The sequence below is a fragment of the Australozyma saopauloensis genome, chromosome 1 (genome assembly GCF_035610405.1).
Source record: "Australozyma saopauloensis chromosome 1, complete sequence".
NCBI classification, from domain to species: domain Eukaryota; kingdom Fungi; phylum Ascomycota; class Pichiomycetes; order Serinales; family Metschnikowiaceae; genus Australozyma; species Australozyma saopauloensis.
This window is the reverse complement of record NC_086131.1, coordinates 1,938,592-1,956,000: the sequence shown is the minus strand read 5'-3', so window position 1 is coordinate 1,956,000 and position 17,409 is coordinate 1,938,592. Positions and strand designations below refer to the sequence as shown.

Here is a 17,409-nt window from a genome sequence, read left to right as displayed (position 1 = left end):
GAACGGTATTTTGCTGATGCTAGTAGTTGTCATTATTGGTTTCTATTCATGCTCCGTCAATGAGGGTCTATGTACATGATTGAAAGTGATTGGAAACACCATTTCAAATTGATGAGTTCAAACTTTCGATGAGTTGGGCTACATCCAACACCGTCGAGTCATCACCATATTGGCCTATCACCTGGATTCCATAAGCACGATCCTCACATGGCACAGAGATTGCAGGGAGGCCAGCCATCGAGGCCGGAACAGTGTAAACGTCGTTAACATACTCATTGAGAAAGTTTCTCTTGACCTCGCTTTCATATTCTGACATGAGAGGTGCCTTGTCCGAAGCACTTGGTCCGATAAGAACGTCACATGCGGCCTCGTTTGCAGGCAGATTTGTCAAAAAGTTAGGGAACGAAAGAATATCGTTGAATTCTTGTACCAACTTGCCGCGCAACTTCGTCGCACGATAGAAGTTGTCGCCGGACTCGGCAGAAAGCGTATAGTTTCCAAGGATAAGCCTACGTTGCACCTCCCGCCCAAGTCCGGCCGATCTATTCTTCCGAATAAGAGCGTCTCCGGAAATGAGAGAGCTCAGGTCCGTGGTGGATGTTGACTTTCCGTATCGGATTCCATCAAATCGGGAAATGTTCGATGCCGCTTCGACGGTTGCGAGAGTATAATATGCCGAAAGCAGACGACCCATCGATGGCACAGATGTCGCAACCACTGTATGGCCCTGCTCTATTAATTTGTGTAGTATGGATTCGACCTGCTCTATTGTCTTTTGATGAACCTCAGAGAGAAGGAACTCTTCAGGTACACCGATGCGCAATTTTCTTCCGGTAATTGGTCTGGACGCTTCTCTCACTTTCTCTCGTGTTGTTTCAGACATCGATGTGATATCTTTGGAATCGTGTCGATTGAGCACATTGAAGACCTTTTTCGTAGTAGCTACATCATTGGCCAAAATGCCCACACAATCGAAACCTTGACCGTACGCCACAACACCATACCTTGATAATCTCCCATACGAAGGCTTGAAACCTACAATTCCGCAATAACTAGCAGGCTGGCGCACTGAACCACCTGTATCTGTTCCCAAGGCAAAGTCCGCCAAACCACCGGCTACAGCAGCCGCACTTCCACCAGAAGACCCTCCACAGATACGTTTCTCTACAAAAAGTGGATTTACGGACGCACCAAAGTGCGAAAACATCGTCGACAGCCCCATTCCGAACTCATCGAGATTACCCTTTCCGACTAGCGTCAGTCCCTCTTCCTCTAGCTGCGATACCACTGTGGCATCAAACGGCGAAGTGTAGTTGGATAGTATCGCCGAGCCACATGTGGTTGGAAGCTCCGTGGTGCAGATGTTGTCTTTTGCGACGTACTTGAGTCCTGCGAGAATGCCCGATTTCTTGACCAGCAAGGGCGGCTGAACCGCCGAAATTAGACAATTGTATGGGTCGTGTGATGCCGTACTTAGTAGACGGAGACCGCGCCGGAGCATTGTGGTGTGTGTGGTTTTTGTAGAAGAATAAGGTAGGTCGATGGTGAAATTTGGGGTTATGAGAGGTAGAAGTGGAATGAGGGTAATTATTGAGATTTTTGGGTGTATATAGCGAAAACAGGATAAGAGCTGGAAGAATTTTTTGAACTAATTTTCTTTGAAGTGCTTTTCATTGGACTGTGGCCTTTGGTTTAGAATTGGTGTGGCTGTTTGGGTTCCGGTTAGTTCGAGAAGATGTGAGTTCATTTGAAGAAATAAAGAATACTCAGAAAATCAAGGAAATTTCAGTTGAAATTTGATATCATTAGCGAGGTTCGATGAGACGAATCTATGTTGGCAAAAAGGTAATAGGCGCCAGTGTTGTAGAATCAATTGAAGTTAGAACATGCTTGAAAGAATCGGAGAGCAAAAATTGTATCTATTGATCAAAGTTTCCGTCAGTGCTGACAAGTCGAAGTATCGATTTGACAGGTATTCAATGAAGAGGTCAGTTGGCGTAGTCGAGTATCATGTAACCTTCAAGGCCTCTATCATAAGGTTTTTTTGATTGGAGTCCCGCATGAATAAGATCAATTTTGGAACTTCTTAATATCAATGGATGCTGGTCCGAAATTAATCGAGGTATCGAATCAGTTTCGTCAACATAGAGATCATTGGGAGACACAGTGAATTTTCGTACCCGAACAACTGGAAACAATTAAATGAAATTTCAATGAATAGGATTCTGATGATATCTACACAACTTCATTCTCATGTGTCTAGCCTCATGTTACCCTTTCTAACTTCATTTCATCATCCCTCCTACCAATACCAAACCAGAGCCTCAATCAAATCTCGCCACTCACAATCTTCTCCAACTCGAAATGAATCAATAAATTCCCCAACTTGTACCAAAAATCTTTTCCCAAAACCCATTTCCAGTGCCCCACATTACCTCTTCCTCTCCTGTACACTGCCCTGTGACTAATTTCATTCTTCCTTCTCCAAAAACCATCATGTCGTTGGAAATTGCCGCTGATAAGGGCAAAACCGTGCTTGCCTTGGCCAACAATGTCAAACTTGCTGTTGCCGCCGCTGCTTTTGCTGCTGCAGAGCCCGAAATCTCCGAGTTCTCATCTCTTAAACTCACACTGAAAAACTCCTCGTTCGAGCTCCTGGAACCCAATGCCATCGTGAAATACTTGGCTCTGGACTTTGCTGCCAGTCCTGTTTACGCTGTCGAAGAATCTTCCGTATATGCTGCTCTTAAGAGTGGCCAGAAGGAGAAGGCTGTTTCTGCTCTTCAAGAGATCAAAACCCCAGAGAACGTAGACCTCTCTGCCGCAAACATTGTTCTTTTCGGTGCCTCATACACATACGCTGCGGAGCTTCCAAACCTCGCTTCCTGGATCAAGGAATTCGCTTCCAAGCCAGAGGTCGCCAAGGGTGTAGAGGTTGCACAGAAACTCACTGTTTTGGAGCGTACCATGCCCAAGGGAACCGGCGAGACTCATGTCAAGAGCGGCTTTTTAGTCAAGAAGACCGACGAGAGCATTCTTCCTAAGGAGAACGAGAGAAACATCTTGATCACCTCTGCTTTGCCTTACGTTAACAACGTCCCCCACTTGGGTAACATCATCGGTTCCGTTTTGTCCGCCGACATCTATGCCAGATACGCCAAGAACAGAAACTACAATGCTTTGTTTGTCTGTGGTACTGACGAGTACGGTACCGCCACCGAAACCAAGGCTTTGGAGGAGAAAGTCACTCCACAACAATTGTGTGACAAGTACCACAAAGTGCATAAGGAGGTTTACGACTGGTTTGGCATCGGCTTTGACTACTTCGGCAGAACCACCACTCCATTGCAGACCGAGATTGCTCAGGACATCTTCATGAAGTTGCACGACAACGGCTACTTGGAGGAGAAAACGACCGAGCAATTGTACTGTGAGGTTCACAATGCCTTCCTTGCCGACAGATTCGTCGAGGGTACCTGTCCAAAGTGTGCTTACGAGGATGCCAGAGGTGACCAGTGTGACAAGTGTGGTAACTTGTTGAACCCATTGGAGTTGATCAATCCTCGCTGTAAGCTCGACAACGCTAAGCCCGTGCCAAAGAACTCTACCCACGTCTACCTCAAGTTGAACGACTTGGAGCCAGAGTTGAAGGAGTGGGTCTTGAAGGCTTCTGAGGAAGGTAACTGGTCTAAAAACTCCAAGACCATCACTAACTCGTGGTTGAAGCAGGGCTTGGAGCCAAGAGGTATCACCAGAGACCTCGTGTGGGGTACCCCAGTTCCTTTGGAGAAATTCAAGGACAAGGTGTTGTACGTGTGGTTCGATGCTACCATTGGATATGTTTCTATTACTGCTAACTACTTCAAGGAGAGAGGCATCACTGATGCCTGGACCAAGTGGTGGAAGAACCCAGAGAACGTTGACTTGTACCAGTTCATGGGTAAGGACAATGTTCCATTCCACACTGTTGTGTTCCCAGCCACTCAGATTGGTACCAGATACGACTGGACCAAGTTGCATCACTTGAACACCACCGAGTACTTGCAGTACGAGGATGGTAAGTTCTCTAAGTCCAGAGGTGTCGGTGTGTTCGGTAACAATGCCAAAGACACCGGTATCTCTTCTTCTGTGTGGAGATACTACTTGGCTTCGGTCAGACCAGAGACCTCCGACTCCCACTTCTCATGGAAGGAGTTTGTCACCAAGAACAACTCTGAGCTTTTAGCCAACTTGGGTAACTTCGTCAACCGTTTGGTCAAGTTTGCCATTGCCAAATACAACGGTGTCGTGCCACAATATGTTGCTTCCAACATCCCAGCCTACGAGAGCTTCGAGCAGGATGTCAACGCTTTGTTGAAGTCCTACATCGAGGCCATGGAGGCTGTCAACTTGAGAAAGGGTTTGGAGATCGCCATGGCTATTTCTTCCAGAGGTAACCAATTCTTGCAAGACAACAAGTTGGACAACTCTCTTTTCACCAACAGCCCAGACGTTTCCGATGCTGTTGTGGGTGTGGGTCTCAACTTGATCTACTTGGTTTCGGCCGTGATTTCTCCCTTCATGCCCGAGACCCGTGACCAGATCTCCGAGATCTTGAACGCTCCCGCCTTGTCTATCACTGACAAGTTTGAGCTTGTTTTGGAGCCCGGCCACAACATTGGCAAGGCACAATACTTGTTCAAGAGAATTGACGAGAAGAAGATCGATGAGTGGAAGGCATTGTACGGTGGTAAACAGCAAAAGTAGATAGAGTCTTTAGAAGCACAATAATATAGGCGTTTTAGGTTGTTAAAAGCGAATCCAATTACAAAAGCCCTAATTCCATGGAACAAAAGCGCAGTGCATATATCGATATATGTGCATTTCCGGGTTTTTTGATGTTTTGGACCTGTAGGACTGTAATTATGCCAGATTCCCGGGACACTTACAGTGCCGTACAATGCACACTGACCCAGGATATCCGCGGCAAAATGAGATATGAAAAAGATAGAACAAAAAAAGATACGTTTTAAAAAAGGCCGCTTTTCCAATAGTCCAACATCGCCGACAATTTTCATCCTTTTTGCTTTCCCCCCGCCATGTCACAGCCATCACACTTCCATTTTCAGGCATATAAGAGTGGCTGCAAATCACTCGGGGTCGGAGTGGCCTGCAGACACTTCCGTTCCCCTCCGGGGGAGGGGTCGTAGTAATAGGGTATAAAAAGGGTTGTTTTTTCTCCAAATTGTTGCGGTTGGTAATTTTTCAGTTCTTATCACTCATTCATCTTTAGCTGTAAAAAAAATGTCCGCTCCTAGAATCGCTCGTGGCTTCTTGTTGGGATTGACCCTTCCGCCTATAGTCACAATGGCAGTATTAAAGCCATACTTCGTTCCTTCGCACATTGGAGAAATCGATCTGATTAAGCAGGAGATGGAATTTGTGGGCTGGAACATTCGTGCATTGGAAGAGAGATTGGGCGTCGCTGCAGATGCTCTCTATGTTCCAACAGGACTCCACCAAACGTAGTCATAGCCATTGCTCTAAACAGTACCATGGCAATTTCAATTCGCATCCCAATAACATAGATTGTTGTTGGTCATTTAATAAAAGATTTTTAATCACGATATTTTGTAGATTGGTGGGCAACTCTTTTCATTAGTGGACTGCTAGTAGGTATATAGGTTCTGAGTTTACTCTCACATCTTAGGCATCTTCTTTTTTTGACTCCAGGGGAATGTCATCGATATCATCAGGGTCATTATCCTCCTCGGAATCGATTTCTGAGTCTCCCAAGGTGGCATTGTGAAGCAGATCAACATCATCCACAGTGATCTTGATGTTCTGGCTCTCCCAGGAACTGAGCTTGGTCTTTCCGTCGATATCTCCACCCGTAAGCACTCTGATCAACTTGAGTCTGAAATTCTTTGACTGATCGTCGAAATTGATCTTGGCTCGTTTAAGCTCTGCCACTTCAGGACTGTGGCCAATACTTTGTCCGACCCTAACCAAGGTCTCAACGCATTGTTTGGAATTACTAAGAAGGTCCGAGTCAAAAGAAAATTTGTCCTTCTGGAACAAGAGCAACACCGTTGAGCCGCCAAACTTGAAGTATCCCACTTCGTCTCCTCTCTTAACATGGTCTCCCTCCTTCACAGTAAGAATGGTAGATCCTACCATCATAGCTCCAATTCCTACGAATATCACTGTTCCAAACTCCTTGGTCTCGATCGGAACTATCACTCTCACGTTCTCACCGTAAACATCAAGATCGGACCTAATGGCCATTGGATTGACTGTATAATACTCTCCCTCAATATACTTGATGGGACCAATTGTGCCCGTTACAGGCGAATGGAATCTATGGTAGTCTTGAGGTGCTAAACGGAAGATACCAACACTGCACTTCTCAGCTTTGTAGAGGTCTGTCTTCTCCATGTTGTTGAAATTTCCGTTGAATAGCTTTGCAACAGAAAAATTTCTGCCTTTAATCCAAAGATTTGTCGCATCGTTCACCGTTGCAAATGTAGTGGTACGACAATCTGCGGGAGATACCACGACTCTATCATCATCCGGTGCCTCGATTGGACGCACTCCGGGTTTGAGCTTTCTGTAGAAAAAGTCATTGAAGGAAGTGAACTTTGTATAATCGTCAATAAGACATTCACTCAAGTCCAATTTGTGGAACTGAATGAACGATGCAATGTCTCTTGTCAGCTGAGGGTGGTCAAATTTAATACCCTGCTTCAAGCTTAGTTTTCGCAAAAGCGCCCGCACTCTCTTGGACTTTGCCTTATCTAGGCCCTTGTATAGAAGTCTTATGCCCAATCTCACAGTAACGCTCATCTTTTCCTCAAGCACGAGGCCTGTTGAACGATCCTGAACCAAGATATTGGCGGAGTTGCCTCCTAATTGATACTTACCGTAAGAAAGTTTGATCAAAACTTTTGAGAACCAGCGTCTGGCGGCAACTTGTGGTGACACGTAAGATGAGACAAGAAGTTTGTTGACAATACTCCAATCTTTGGAGGCGCAGATGGCAAAATGGGTGATTATGTCCAAATCGTACTTCTTCGAGAGTCTGCTCTTGGAGCAAATGGGACATTGTTCAATCTCGAAAATCTTCTCCTCGTGGTTTTTGTTCTCCTTGCTGACATGTTGTTCCAAAGAATCAACAATCTCATCGAAAGTCATCGTATCTCCTCCCCATGTTGAGCGTCCTAACGAGGTGTAAAACTCGCCCACGATTTCATCACTACTGGCACATCCAAGGGTGTCTAAGAACGAGATAATCTCGATGTAGTCCATTGATGTTTGTGACTCGTCGCCACTATATTGCTCTATCAAAGCTCTCCAGAAGTCCCTTCTTAGTCTTTCGTATGTAAGATACCTGGCCCGAACCTTGAGGGTAGAGCTGTGCTTTTCGCTCATCTTCTCATTTTTAAGTTTCAATTTAAGATTCAAAGTCCTAAAGTGAGATGTGTCAACATACAGAACATTTGTGTGTTTACGAATAAGACGCTTCCTCCGGGTTTTAACAAGATTCGAGTCTTCGGCAAAAGAGATAGACGGGTTGCTGTGAGTGTACTCAGAGCCCGATGCTATCGAGGATGATGATTGATTGGCTTCCTTTAGGAAGGGAAACTGCAAAGTGGAGTCTTCTGACTGTTCTCTTTGCATATCGGAGCCCTTATCTGGCATTTCCTTAGAAACGTCCATCATATCTCTGATTGGAATTTCTACATCACCGACTGGATCATGGAATGAGAAGTGCTCTTTATCCAAAACAGAGAAGTGGATGTTGTATTTGAGTTCGTGTTCCTGGATCTCGAAGGCTAATCTTTCGTTATAGATTGGATTGAGGTTGTGGCGTTTCCAACTTGTACGGAAAGTCGTTTTTCCGAAAGTTACCACTACAAAAGGATCCATATCAAAAGTAGTCCTTGAGAAGTTCTTTATGGGCGGGAGATCAGAACAGGAAACAATCTCTAAGAATAAAACACCTTCCACCTTTCTATTTCTGAATTCGTAACTCGATTCCGACTTGTGTTTGCGTCTAAACAAACGTCTTTTCTTCTTCCGTTCAGCCTTAGCAGCTATGGCCTCTGCTCCTGCTAAACCATCCATACCACTGGAAGACTCAATGGACAGCACTTCTGATGCGGATGTGTTGTCACTGCGCGTGAATTCAGAATCAGAGGCACCACTATATGAACCGTCGTAGATAAATTTCGCCTGCAGTGGCGCCAAAGACGAGAGATGTTGGAAATGCAGCTTCGATGGCTCCTCCACAGCTTCACCGACAGAGTCGAGATCTGAAACATCTGAAGTTCCAACGATATTTGCAGGCAACTCAGCATAGAAGCCTTGCTCATTTGCATCAACAGGTGTGTCCTCGGGCATGAGAAGCGAATCGAGCCAAGTCTTGTACTTTCCATGCAAAGAGGGACCGGAAAATGAAAGCTTCTCGAGCAAATCTTCAACCGGTTGAAGACGCAGTGGTACTTTTCCGGCATCTACGTTGGAGCTGGACGATGTTTCTTCAGCTGCCATTGAATCCATATTCTTCAGTCTATCGAAGATCTCAAACAGGACCAACACAGATCCTGTGATATACTCGTGACGCTGTGCACTCAGATAAAGTTTGTACCATTGCGCCTCCGTTTTCAAAGTTTCATTCTTTTGAAAAATCTCCGAGATCTTTAATCTGACTTCTCCCAAGTATACCCGATCTCTCTTACTCCAATTCCATACTGCCAACACGAGAAAGTCACTACAATCACCGTGCGACAATGGGAGGACAATTTCGTCATCCCAGCTGGGATTTGGAGTATTTAGCTTTCTTTTACATCTTTTTTTGTGTGAATTTAACAGAGCCACCAAACAGGCGCTAACGCTACGCAGACCGGCCTTTGAGTCAGGAAGAAAGAGATCTGCTGCTCTAAAGGCATTGATACGGAGATATATGGGAGCGGATTTTCTTTTTATGCGCATTGGGATGAGAAATAAGGGCTGTAGTTTAAGATATCTGGGGTAGAGAGTCCTGCAGAATGATGGCTGTTGGCTTGTGCAAGGACCAGAAATAGCAACAGAGGGCGCAGCAGAAGCGGATGATTTTTTTGTTATCACTTTAAATTTTTCATTTTCTTCAATTAAGTATCACTTTTTGTTCTCCCCGCCTTCTTCTAACATGCTGGCTTGTTGGACAAAAGAGCGGTCGTGGCTTAGAAGAGCAGACTCTCTGAGCTGCAAACTAATTAATGAGGTGAACTAAATGAAAAATTTTGGGTATTTGAATTGTTGTAATTGAGTATCCAGAGATAAGCCCATCAATTTGAAAAGCGCTCACAAACTCAATTGAGATTGTTCCTGGAGAGAAGGGTAGAACGTAATTCTCCTGAACAAAGGGAAGTGTCTTGAGGTTTGGCGGAAAAGGCTTCTTATTGTTATCATATCTCATTGATTTCTTCATATCGATTGTGAAAATTGAATTATTGTTATATGCCGAGGACAGATAGGCTCCAGCACCCGGATTGTCTCGAGAGAGTTAGCAAAGGGATTTGTCTCAAAAGATATGAGGTTATTGAAATTTTTTCATGTTGGCAAATTTTGCATTGATCTAGCATTGTTCGCCAAAGGTATGTCTATTTGGAAATTGCTATGATTTATCTGTTCACAACTCACATTGTGGTCAACCAACCAGCTCAGTGTCCCACCTGCTATATGTCTTCATCAAAGTGAAATAAAAACTGTAACTCCTTGTTAAAGACTTAGTCAAATGAAGCAGTTCTGTTGTGCAAAGACAAGAACTTCTAAACATGTACCTAATTCTCACCAGGCAATGTTAGCAGTTGCCAAATCACAAGTAAGGTGCCGCCGGAAATAGTTTAGAGCAAATGCCAACATCATTTTCTAAAAGTGACAATTGATATCAAGATTGCGTCTACCATTCCGATTGAACTCCTGTCGCACGTTGGTGTTTTTACTTTGACAAACTTCAGAGGACAGATTCAGCTGTATTTGAGTGATAAAGTAGGACATCAGAAGACACTAACGATGCAACTCATCGCAGATTCCCACCAAATCATTGTGCATGGATCATGGATATGCTCAATTCGTTTTCACTTTCGATGGTGCTATCACGCCATGAGTGCGCTCCTTTGAATCCACAAAAAATCTTGAGAAACATATTTTCTAGGAAGTTGCTTATGTCGTCATTAAATTGCTTACGATCTCACCGGAGTGATCTCAAGAGTGGCCTGCAGTTGGAATTGTCAAACTGCACCTCACCGTATTTATGCATAAAATACGAGATGCGTAATGTGTGCACTATCAATCCCTACAACAGAAAAAGTTCTAACAAACTAGGCAGAAAGGCTTAAATAACGTTTCTAGGTTCATTCAGTTTCTATTTTAATTCATTTGTGATTCTGCAAGTTTTAAGGAAAAATTTTTGAAAAGCGTTTCATCGCAACCCCCTCACAAATTATCTTCTTTGTCATCAGGTTCGACTGTTACAGAAGCATACAGCTAATTTTGACGTCGGAGGTTAGACGCATATATGACCTCACGTGTTGTAACCTCAAAATAATCTACTCAAAACTTGCAGAATACGGAAGCATTGTATTAATCAGGATGTATTAGGGAGTATTATAGTCAATTGATAAGAAGTCTCAGAGAGTAAAGTTTGAGATCCATTGTCTGCAATCATGACGTAAGCATATCAACAACTCTCTTCACACTTAATTTGTTAATATCAGTGTATGTCTGGCCAGTTCCAACAAAAAGGATTGGTACCTTAGTGGCCATGACCATGTTGATCATTGCACCAACTAGATCGCCCACGGTATCGACCTTCGAAATAATGAAGAAATCAAGGCCTCTGCGATTTCCAAAAGCATTGTCAAAATTAGTTGCTTGCTCTACAGAGTCAGTTCCAACAAGAGCCTCTCCCACCATAATGATCTTATCGGGATTAGCGGCATCACCAAACTTCTTAAGAGGAGCCATAAGCTTGGCGTTCGAATGAGTTCTTCCAGCAGTATCAATCAATACAATGTCATAGTTTTCAGCAGCTCCGTAGGCAATTGCCAGCTTGGCAGTATTGACGACGTGGTCACCTCCACCATAACCTTTCTCGAAAAGGTCAATGCGAGCAGAACCAGAATTAAGGTTTTTCAAGCTGTTGACATGAACTTTCAATTGCTCCACAGCTCCAGATCTGAAGGTGTCACAGGCGCAGATAAGCACACTCATGTTGTTCTGGAGGAACCAGTAAGCGAGCTTGGCCAAATTTGTTGACTTACCCACACCGTTAACACCAACAACAGAGATGACATAAGGCCTACCCAGTGGACGTTTTTTGATGTCATGAAGCAAGTCTGTAGATACATTAGGAGTCAAGATCTTAGTGAGTTCATCTGTGAGGGCCTGTTTAAAAACGGGAACAGTGACGGTTTTAGACGAGAGACGGGCCTTGATTTTTTCAATGATGGCAGCGGCAGTAGCAGGCGCAATGTTCTTAGAGATGAGTTGTTCGATAAACTTCTTTGACACCTCGTTGATGTCTACAGAGGCGCCAAAGTAAGACGAGATCTTGGAGAAGAAGCCGGAAGTTACCCCGGAGGCGGAGCCATCTTTATCACCTTCATCGTCCTCGTCATCCTCAGCATCGCCCAAGACATCGTTCAATTCTCTTAGAAGGACCAAATTGTCTTGTTTCTCGAATGCAGCTTGGTTAAGTTGAACCTTGGCAGCCCCAGTTCCCTCAGCTGCAGACAGCAGATCTGCAGCATTAGAGTAGTCAAGAGCACCATCATCGACTGCGTCTACAAGTTCACCGTTGACCCACTTACGCATTTTCTTCGAAGGTGTAGATTTCTTTCCCTTCACAGGTGTAGATGTTCCCAGATTTGGCACTGGAGTCGACGCTTTTGAAACTGGCCTCTCGCCCGAACCTTCCGCATCTGTAAGTGTAAGTCGAAGCTGGACCAAAGTCTGGAATTGGAACTCTATCAACTTCGCCATCTTTGCATGGTCATCTTCACATAACTTGGAATACGTTTTGAGAACTCCGTCAAGACACAGCCGCACCTTCTCACTATCTAGCGTCGAGACCACATCGAAGTACAATGCAGCATACAATGTGTCATTTTGAAGACAGTAAAATCTTTTTTGGGCAACAGCGGCCGTGGAGAAGGCACTATCGAGTTCTGTGCATGTTTGGTTGACGAGGGAGTAAATGAAGTCATTAAAGGGCGAGATCTTGTTGTTGAATTGGTAGATGACCTTTCCCGAAGGTTCGAAGATTATAAGGGATTGTGACATGGTTCACAACAATGTCTCCGGGAGTTTTAGTGTGGTTTGTAGAGGAGGTTGTTCGTTCTGGTAGTGGGTTGGGGTGAAAATGCGGAGGAAATGTCAAATGAATGAAATTGAGGTGCAGCTTTTGGAGAGCAAACTCAGAAAATGTTCAATTATAAATTCAAGGAATGGAGAGTGCCCCTTTTTTATTTTTGATTTTGTTCTTGTTTCTGGGGTCCCGAAATATGTTAGGTCATAGTTTTATGCCTTAGCACATATCATCGAAGATCTAAATTTCCAAAGGAGTTAAATCCGAGCTTTTGGAAAATATTCCCCAAAATACTGATCCTCTACTATTTTGTAGTCTCCTGCGGTTTGAGCTCATAAGGATGTGTGAACTTCTTGTAGGGACATCTGATTCCGATACGTACTACTTGCAATTAACGAAGAAAAATAGTGAAACTAATATTGAAATTGCAAAACTTATCATCAGAACAATGTATAAAAAATGAACCTGAGAAAAGAAAATAGGTCAAAAAATATCGTCACAGACAGGATTCGAACCTGCGCAGGCAATGCCCAACACCTGACCGCTAATAGCAGGGTGTCGCCTTAACCACTCGGCCACTGTAACGCGCTTAAGATTTAAAAAATTATAGACTAATATAACAAACAATATTTTGAGAAATTTGTGTTTGTTGATCTAATCCAAGTCATTGATATAAACAGTATGAACAAATTTTTGATTTTTCGGAATAGATCGCAATACACTGAAGTCTATTCTTATATGCAATTGTATTTACAAGGGAATTACAATTACTTAAATCCTGATTTGGCAAAAAGTATCGTTTCCACTACCATAAGATCGCATCAGTGAATTTGCAGTGATTTCGATTAGTTTTTGAGCAGAAAATTATTTAATTTTGGCGATTGGTTTTTTAATAATTGCCACTTTTTCACCGCTGCAATTATCACAATTTCTCCAGTTTGCCCTTTTCCCAAGAAACGAAAAAACAAAAAACTTCAGATAATAAAGGAAAGGGGAATTTGAAGATAATCCCAATCATAGTTCTTCGATTCAAGTATTGAGTAATCGCTTGTGTCAACAGCAACTAGATCCTGTAAGTAGCTCCTTGCTTTCGTTTGACAAAGCCTAAAAACCCGAATGAACTATCGTGAAACCAAAAACAACAACATCAAATGTTTCTTGAAATTTTAAATTTTATGTTTTGAAACGAATTGCAATCTTCATTATACTTCTGTCCACTCCACATACAGTTTCTTTCCAACAAACACAAGCACCTACACCACTGAGCACACAATGACACTCTTCGCAAATATATAAAAATCAGCCTGATAACGCCCCGATTTCTATTCTTTTAAATTCTCACCTATCTTCCTAGCTTTTCTTCTTCTGAATCACGTGAGTCTCCCCATATTCTGCCTTGCAGATACATACCACCCAAACCACTTCAACATAACACCAACTCAAATAACCAGTAGCCTCACGAATACAATTCCTTGGCAATGGCGTATGCTCAACAAGATCCCAGCATGCAGTTTTACTCTGCAAACTACGGCAACGCATACCAGCTGCCCGCAATGGACACGTCTAATCTTGGATCAATGAACACAGGTTTTGGAGCCAATTACGATGTATCGGGTGATATGGGCGGTGGAGAACTCACGCCTGGTATCATGGCTGCATTCGGCACATCTGGGTACCCACTGGAACCTCCTTTATTGCAGGAGTTGGGCATCAATTTCGAACATATCAAGGGTAAAACATTGACTGTCTTGAATCCGCTCAAGAGAGACGTAAATCCTGACATTATGAACGATCTGGATTTGGCTGGCCCCATAATTTTTGTGTTACTTTTCGGTACATTGCTACTATTGGCAGGAAAAGTCCAGTTTGGATATGTTTATGGTGTAGGACTCTTTGGAGTGATCAGCTTACATTATTTGTTCAAACTCATGAGCCATGAAATCCAAATTGATTTGACACGGTCTGCGCTGATCATCGGCTACTGCTTGTTGCCTCTCGTGCTTGTGTGTGCTTTGGGACTAGTGGTGTCATTGGATCTGATGTTCGGCTACATTTTGAGTGGATTAGCTGTGTCATGGTGTACGTACGCTGCATCTGGGTTGTTCGTGACTGTCTTGAAACTCCATAATGTTCGTCCGTTGATTGCATATCCGCTAGGACTATTCTACTTCGTGTTTGCCTTGATGGCCATTTTTGTGGAGAACAAGCCTCTAGTGAAGAAATAGAGGCAAAAAAATGGATCAACTGGATCGTTTTTGCTTTGGCTCAAACCTGATTGTCTCTAATTGGGTATGCAGATAAATTCCAGCCATACTTGGGTCACTGCTCTCATAAACTTGGGTGTTTCTAAAGTTCTCAACCGCAAAGATTGAGAAAATTGGGATGATACTTGTCGCGCAACATTGATTTTCATATGTAAATGATTAGTTTGTTAGCCTCCTCGAAGCCCCTGAGTCTAAGAATTAAACCTAGCCAAATAGACAGAGTAAATACGCAATAAAAGAGAGAAATGTCACATATTGAACATCACTATAAGTTAAGATATGTCTCATTTTTAAATGGTCGAAAAATCGTCTACCTCTTATACTCTCAAATCTAGTTCTTCATTTCCCCAGATTTCACATATACCACTCTCTAATGCTACGAACACAACAAAAACTCCTCTCATGCAGTGCAAGGTTACGGAAGCCAATCTATATCACCACTCCAATCTTTTATGTTAATGCGAAACCTCATTTGGGCCATATCTACTCTATGCTTTTGGCTGATACCAGGATCCGATGGGAGCAATTAACGCCAGGGAAAAAGACGTTTTTTCTTACGGGAACCGATGAACATGGGCTTAAAATACAGGGTGTTGCTGAAAAAGAGGGGATCTCTCCAAAGGAATTGGTCGATAGAGTTTCTCAGAACTTCAAAGTTTTGGCAGAAACATATAATGTGAAGGAAGACCGATTTATCCGAACTACTGATACGGATCACGTAGAAGCAGTACAGTATTTTTGGAAACTCATGGAATCCAAGAATTTAATCTACAAAAGTTCACATAGTGGCTGGTACAGTGTGAGCGATGAGGCTTTCTATCCGGAATCCCAAGTAAAAGAGATTGTTGACGAAAAAACAGGCTTGACCAAGCGAGTGAGTATTGAGACAAACAACGAGGTTTTTTTCCACGAGGAGGAGAATTATTTCTTTCGACTCTCTGCGTTCCAAGATCGGATTATCGAACATATCCTGCTGAACAAAGACTTTGTATTTCCACCACAGAAGTCATCAGAACTCTTGAGGCTGTTGAAGGATGAAAAACTCGATGACTTATCTGTTCTGCGTCCTTCTTCTCGACTCACTTGGGGAATCGAAGTTCCGAATGATCCCTCTCAAAAGATATATGTGTGGTTTGATGCATTAATCAATTACATTACTGCTGCAGGTTACCCAAGACTTCCAAAAAATCCCGAGTTAAACATTTGGCCCGCACTGACCCATATTGTCGGTAAGGATATCATCCGGTTTCACTGCATCTACTGGCCAGCATTCTTGATGGCTGCTGAACTACCTTTGCCTCAACAAATCCTAGTCCACTCTCATTGGCTTAGCAATGGTGTTAAAATGAGTAAGTCTTTGGGAAATGTTGTGGATCCAATAGACTTATCTACCCATTATGGAGCTGACCCATCCAGACTTTACCTCATGGAACAAGCAAACATCGCAACTGACTGTAGATTCAGCGAGGAGGCAATGTATCAGCGTAGAGCTCTTCTTTTGAATAAATGGGCGAACATTGGCTCAAGAATCCAGGGTGGTAAGTTCCTGCTTACGCGTGCACTTGAGAAGAAAAGGTTAGGTGTATTTGACAATTTCGAACTGCTCTACTCAGAACATGGAGTCCCAAAAAACAAAAAAGAAGTACTCCAGCTCGTGAATAAATTGACAGAAAGCGTCAACAATTTGCATTCGGATATGGATGCTCACATGGCTCGTTTTGGCCAGATGTATGCTACGCAACGTTGGTGGGAGACTGTGGAGCTTGGAAATTTGTTGTTTGCGGCAGCGGAGCCTTGGGTCTATAGTAAAACCTTGAATGATGATACTATTTCGGAGGTTGTTCGGCAAAAACATGAGGATATTATGGACTTTATAGTCTATGCGACAAGTGAGGTTGGCCGCGTCCTGTCAATTTGTATCTCTCCTTTCATGCCTGAACTTTCTAAGAATTTCTTAGACCACCTTGATGTTGAGCAAGACAAACGTGACTCCAGGTTCTGCAAGTTTGGCGAGGACTCATCCTATGGACGGGAACTTGTTCCCGGCAAGCTCATGGGTAAAGTAACAAAAAGACATTAAATTGAAAAAGCATGTACATAGAAGAAATAGAATTTGATGGCATTGACACATGAAGACTATTTGATATGATCTAATCAGACGTCAAAGAACAATTGGTAAACAGTTGGATACACATCTTCTTTTGTTACTCAGTTAAGCTCACTGACAGAAACAATCCAGCACGCTTGTAAATGGAGAACAAAGTATCAATTGGGGAATCAATTTTTTAACTCGTTGTCGCTCAACATGCATCATCAGTCATCTGGAATTTTGTAAAGAGCCATCTTCATATGTCGTACTCCATCAGGAGGGTATAGATGTCAACAAATCAACAATTTGTGTAGTTTAACATTCGGAACGAATACGAATACTCAAGAGGAAGGAAAGACACCATTATTTATGTTAGTGAATTGACTCAGACGAGTATCTTTTATCAGTCTGGATGAATATATCGGCTGCAATGCTAAAGTTCGATGAAAAGTATTTTAGACCATACTGAAAGATGATAAATATTTCTCAAAAATTGTTCCTGGTCAAAATGAAAGTTATGGTAGTGCTTTTCCTCATGTATGAATCTCTTCATGAGCTTGTATCAATGGAATTGCAATAAAACCGGTATGATTTTTATATCAATCGAAAGCTTATCAAATTTTAGGTCAAATTTGCTCTGAATTTAGGGGGGGTCAAAATGACCAGAAGGGCCTCAAATTCACCGATAAAGTTTGCCGGAGACAGAGGGATCATCATATAACCCG

General features: G+C 43.0%; 6 protein-coding genes and 1 non-coding gene across 7 annotated transcripts; 3 read left to right on the top strand and 4 right to left on the bottom strand.

Moving 5' to 3' along the window:
* Positions 1-103: 103 nt before the first annotated feature.
* PUMCH_000864 (uncharacterized protein) lies at positions 104-1,501 on the bottom strand (the record flags this gene model as incomplete). Its single annotated transcript, XM_063019938.1, has 1 exon — positions 104-1,501. One exon carries the CDS (start codon positions 1,499-1,501, stop codon positions 104-106), a length of 1,398 nt encoding a protein of 465 aa, XP_062876008.1.
* A 995-nt stretch (positions 1,502-2,496) lies between these two features.
* On the top strand, positions 2,497-4,746 carry PUMCH_000863 (uncharacterized protein; the record flags this gene model as incomplete). Its single annotated transcript, XM_063019937.1, has 1 exon — positions 2,497-4,746. One exon carries the CDS (start codon positions 2,497-2,499, stop codon positions 4,744-4,746), a length of 2,250 nt encoding a protein of 749 aa, XP_062876007.1.
* Positions 4,747-5,685: 939 nt separating this feature from the next.
* On the bottom strand, positions 5,686-8,973 carry PUMCH_000862 (uncharacterized protein; the record flags this gene model as incomplete). The annotated part of the gene is made up of 1 exon (XM_063019936.1): positions 5,686-8,973. The coding sequence occupies one exon, from the start codon at positions 8,971-8,973 to the stop codon at positions 5,686-5,688; it is 3,288 nt and encodes a 1,095-aa protein (XP_062876006.1).
* Positions 8,974-10,686: 1,713 nt separating this feature from the next.
* PUMCH_000861 (uncharacterized protein) lies at positions 10,687-12,306 on the bottom strand (the record flags this gene model as incomplete). Its single annotated transcript, XM_063019935.1, has 1 exon — positions 10,687-12,306. The coding sequence occupies one exon, from the start codon at positions 12,304-12,306 to the stop codon at positions 10,687-10,689; it is 1,620 nt and encodes a 539-aa protein (XP_062876005.1).
* A 519-nt stretch (positions 12,307-12,825) lies between these two features.
* On the bottom strand, positions 12,826-12,916 carry PUMCH_000860. The gene has a single exon. It is a non-coding gene; the product is annotated as a tRNA-Ser (tRNA).
* An 893-nt stretch (positions 12,917-13,809) lies between these two features.
* Positions 13,810-14,556, top strand: PUMCH_000859 (uncharacterized protein; the record flags this gene model as incomplete). Its single annotated transcript, XM_063019934.1, has 1 exon — positions 13,810-14,556. The coding sequence occupies one exon, from the start codon at positions 13,810-13,812 to the stop codon at positions 14,554-14,556; it is 747 nt and encodes a 248-aa protein (XP_062876004.1).
* A 412-nt stretch (positions 14,557-14,968) lies between these two features.
* On the top strand, positions 14,969-16,675 carry PUMCH_000858 (uncharacterized protein; the record flags this gene model as incomplete). Its single annotated transcript, XM_063019933.1, has 1 exon — positions 14,969-16,675. The coding sequence occupies one exon, from the start codon at positions 14,969-14,971 to the stop codon at positions 16,673-16,675; it is 1,707 nt and encodes a 568-aa protein (XP_062876003.1).
* Between the last annotated feature and the right edge of the window lie 734 nt (positions 16,676-17,409).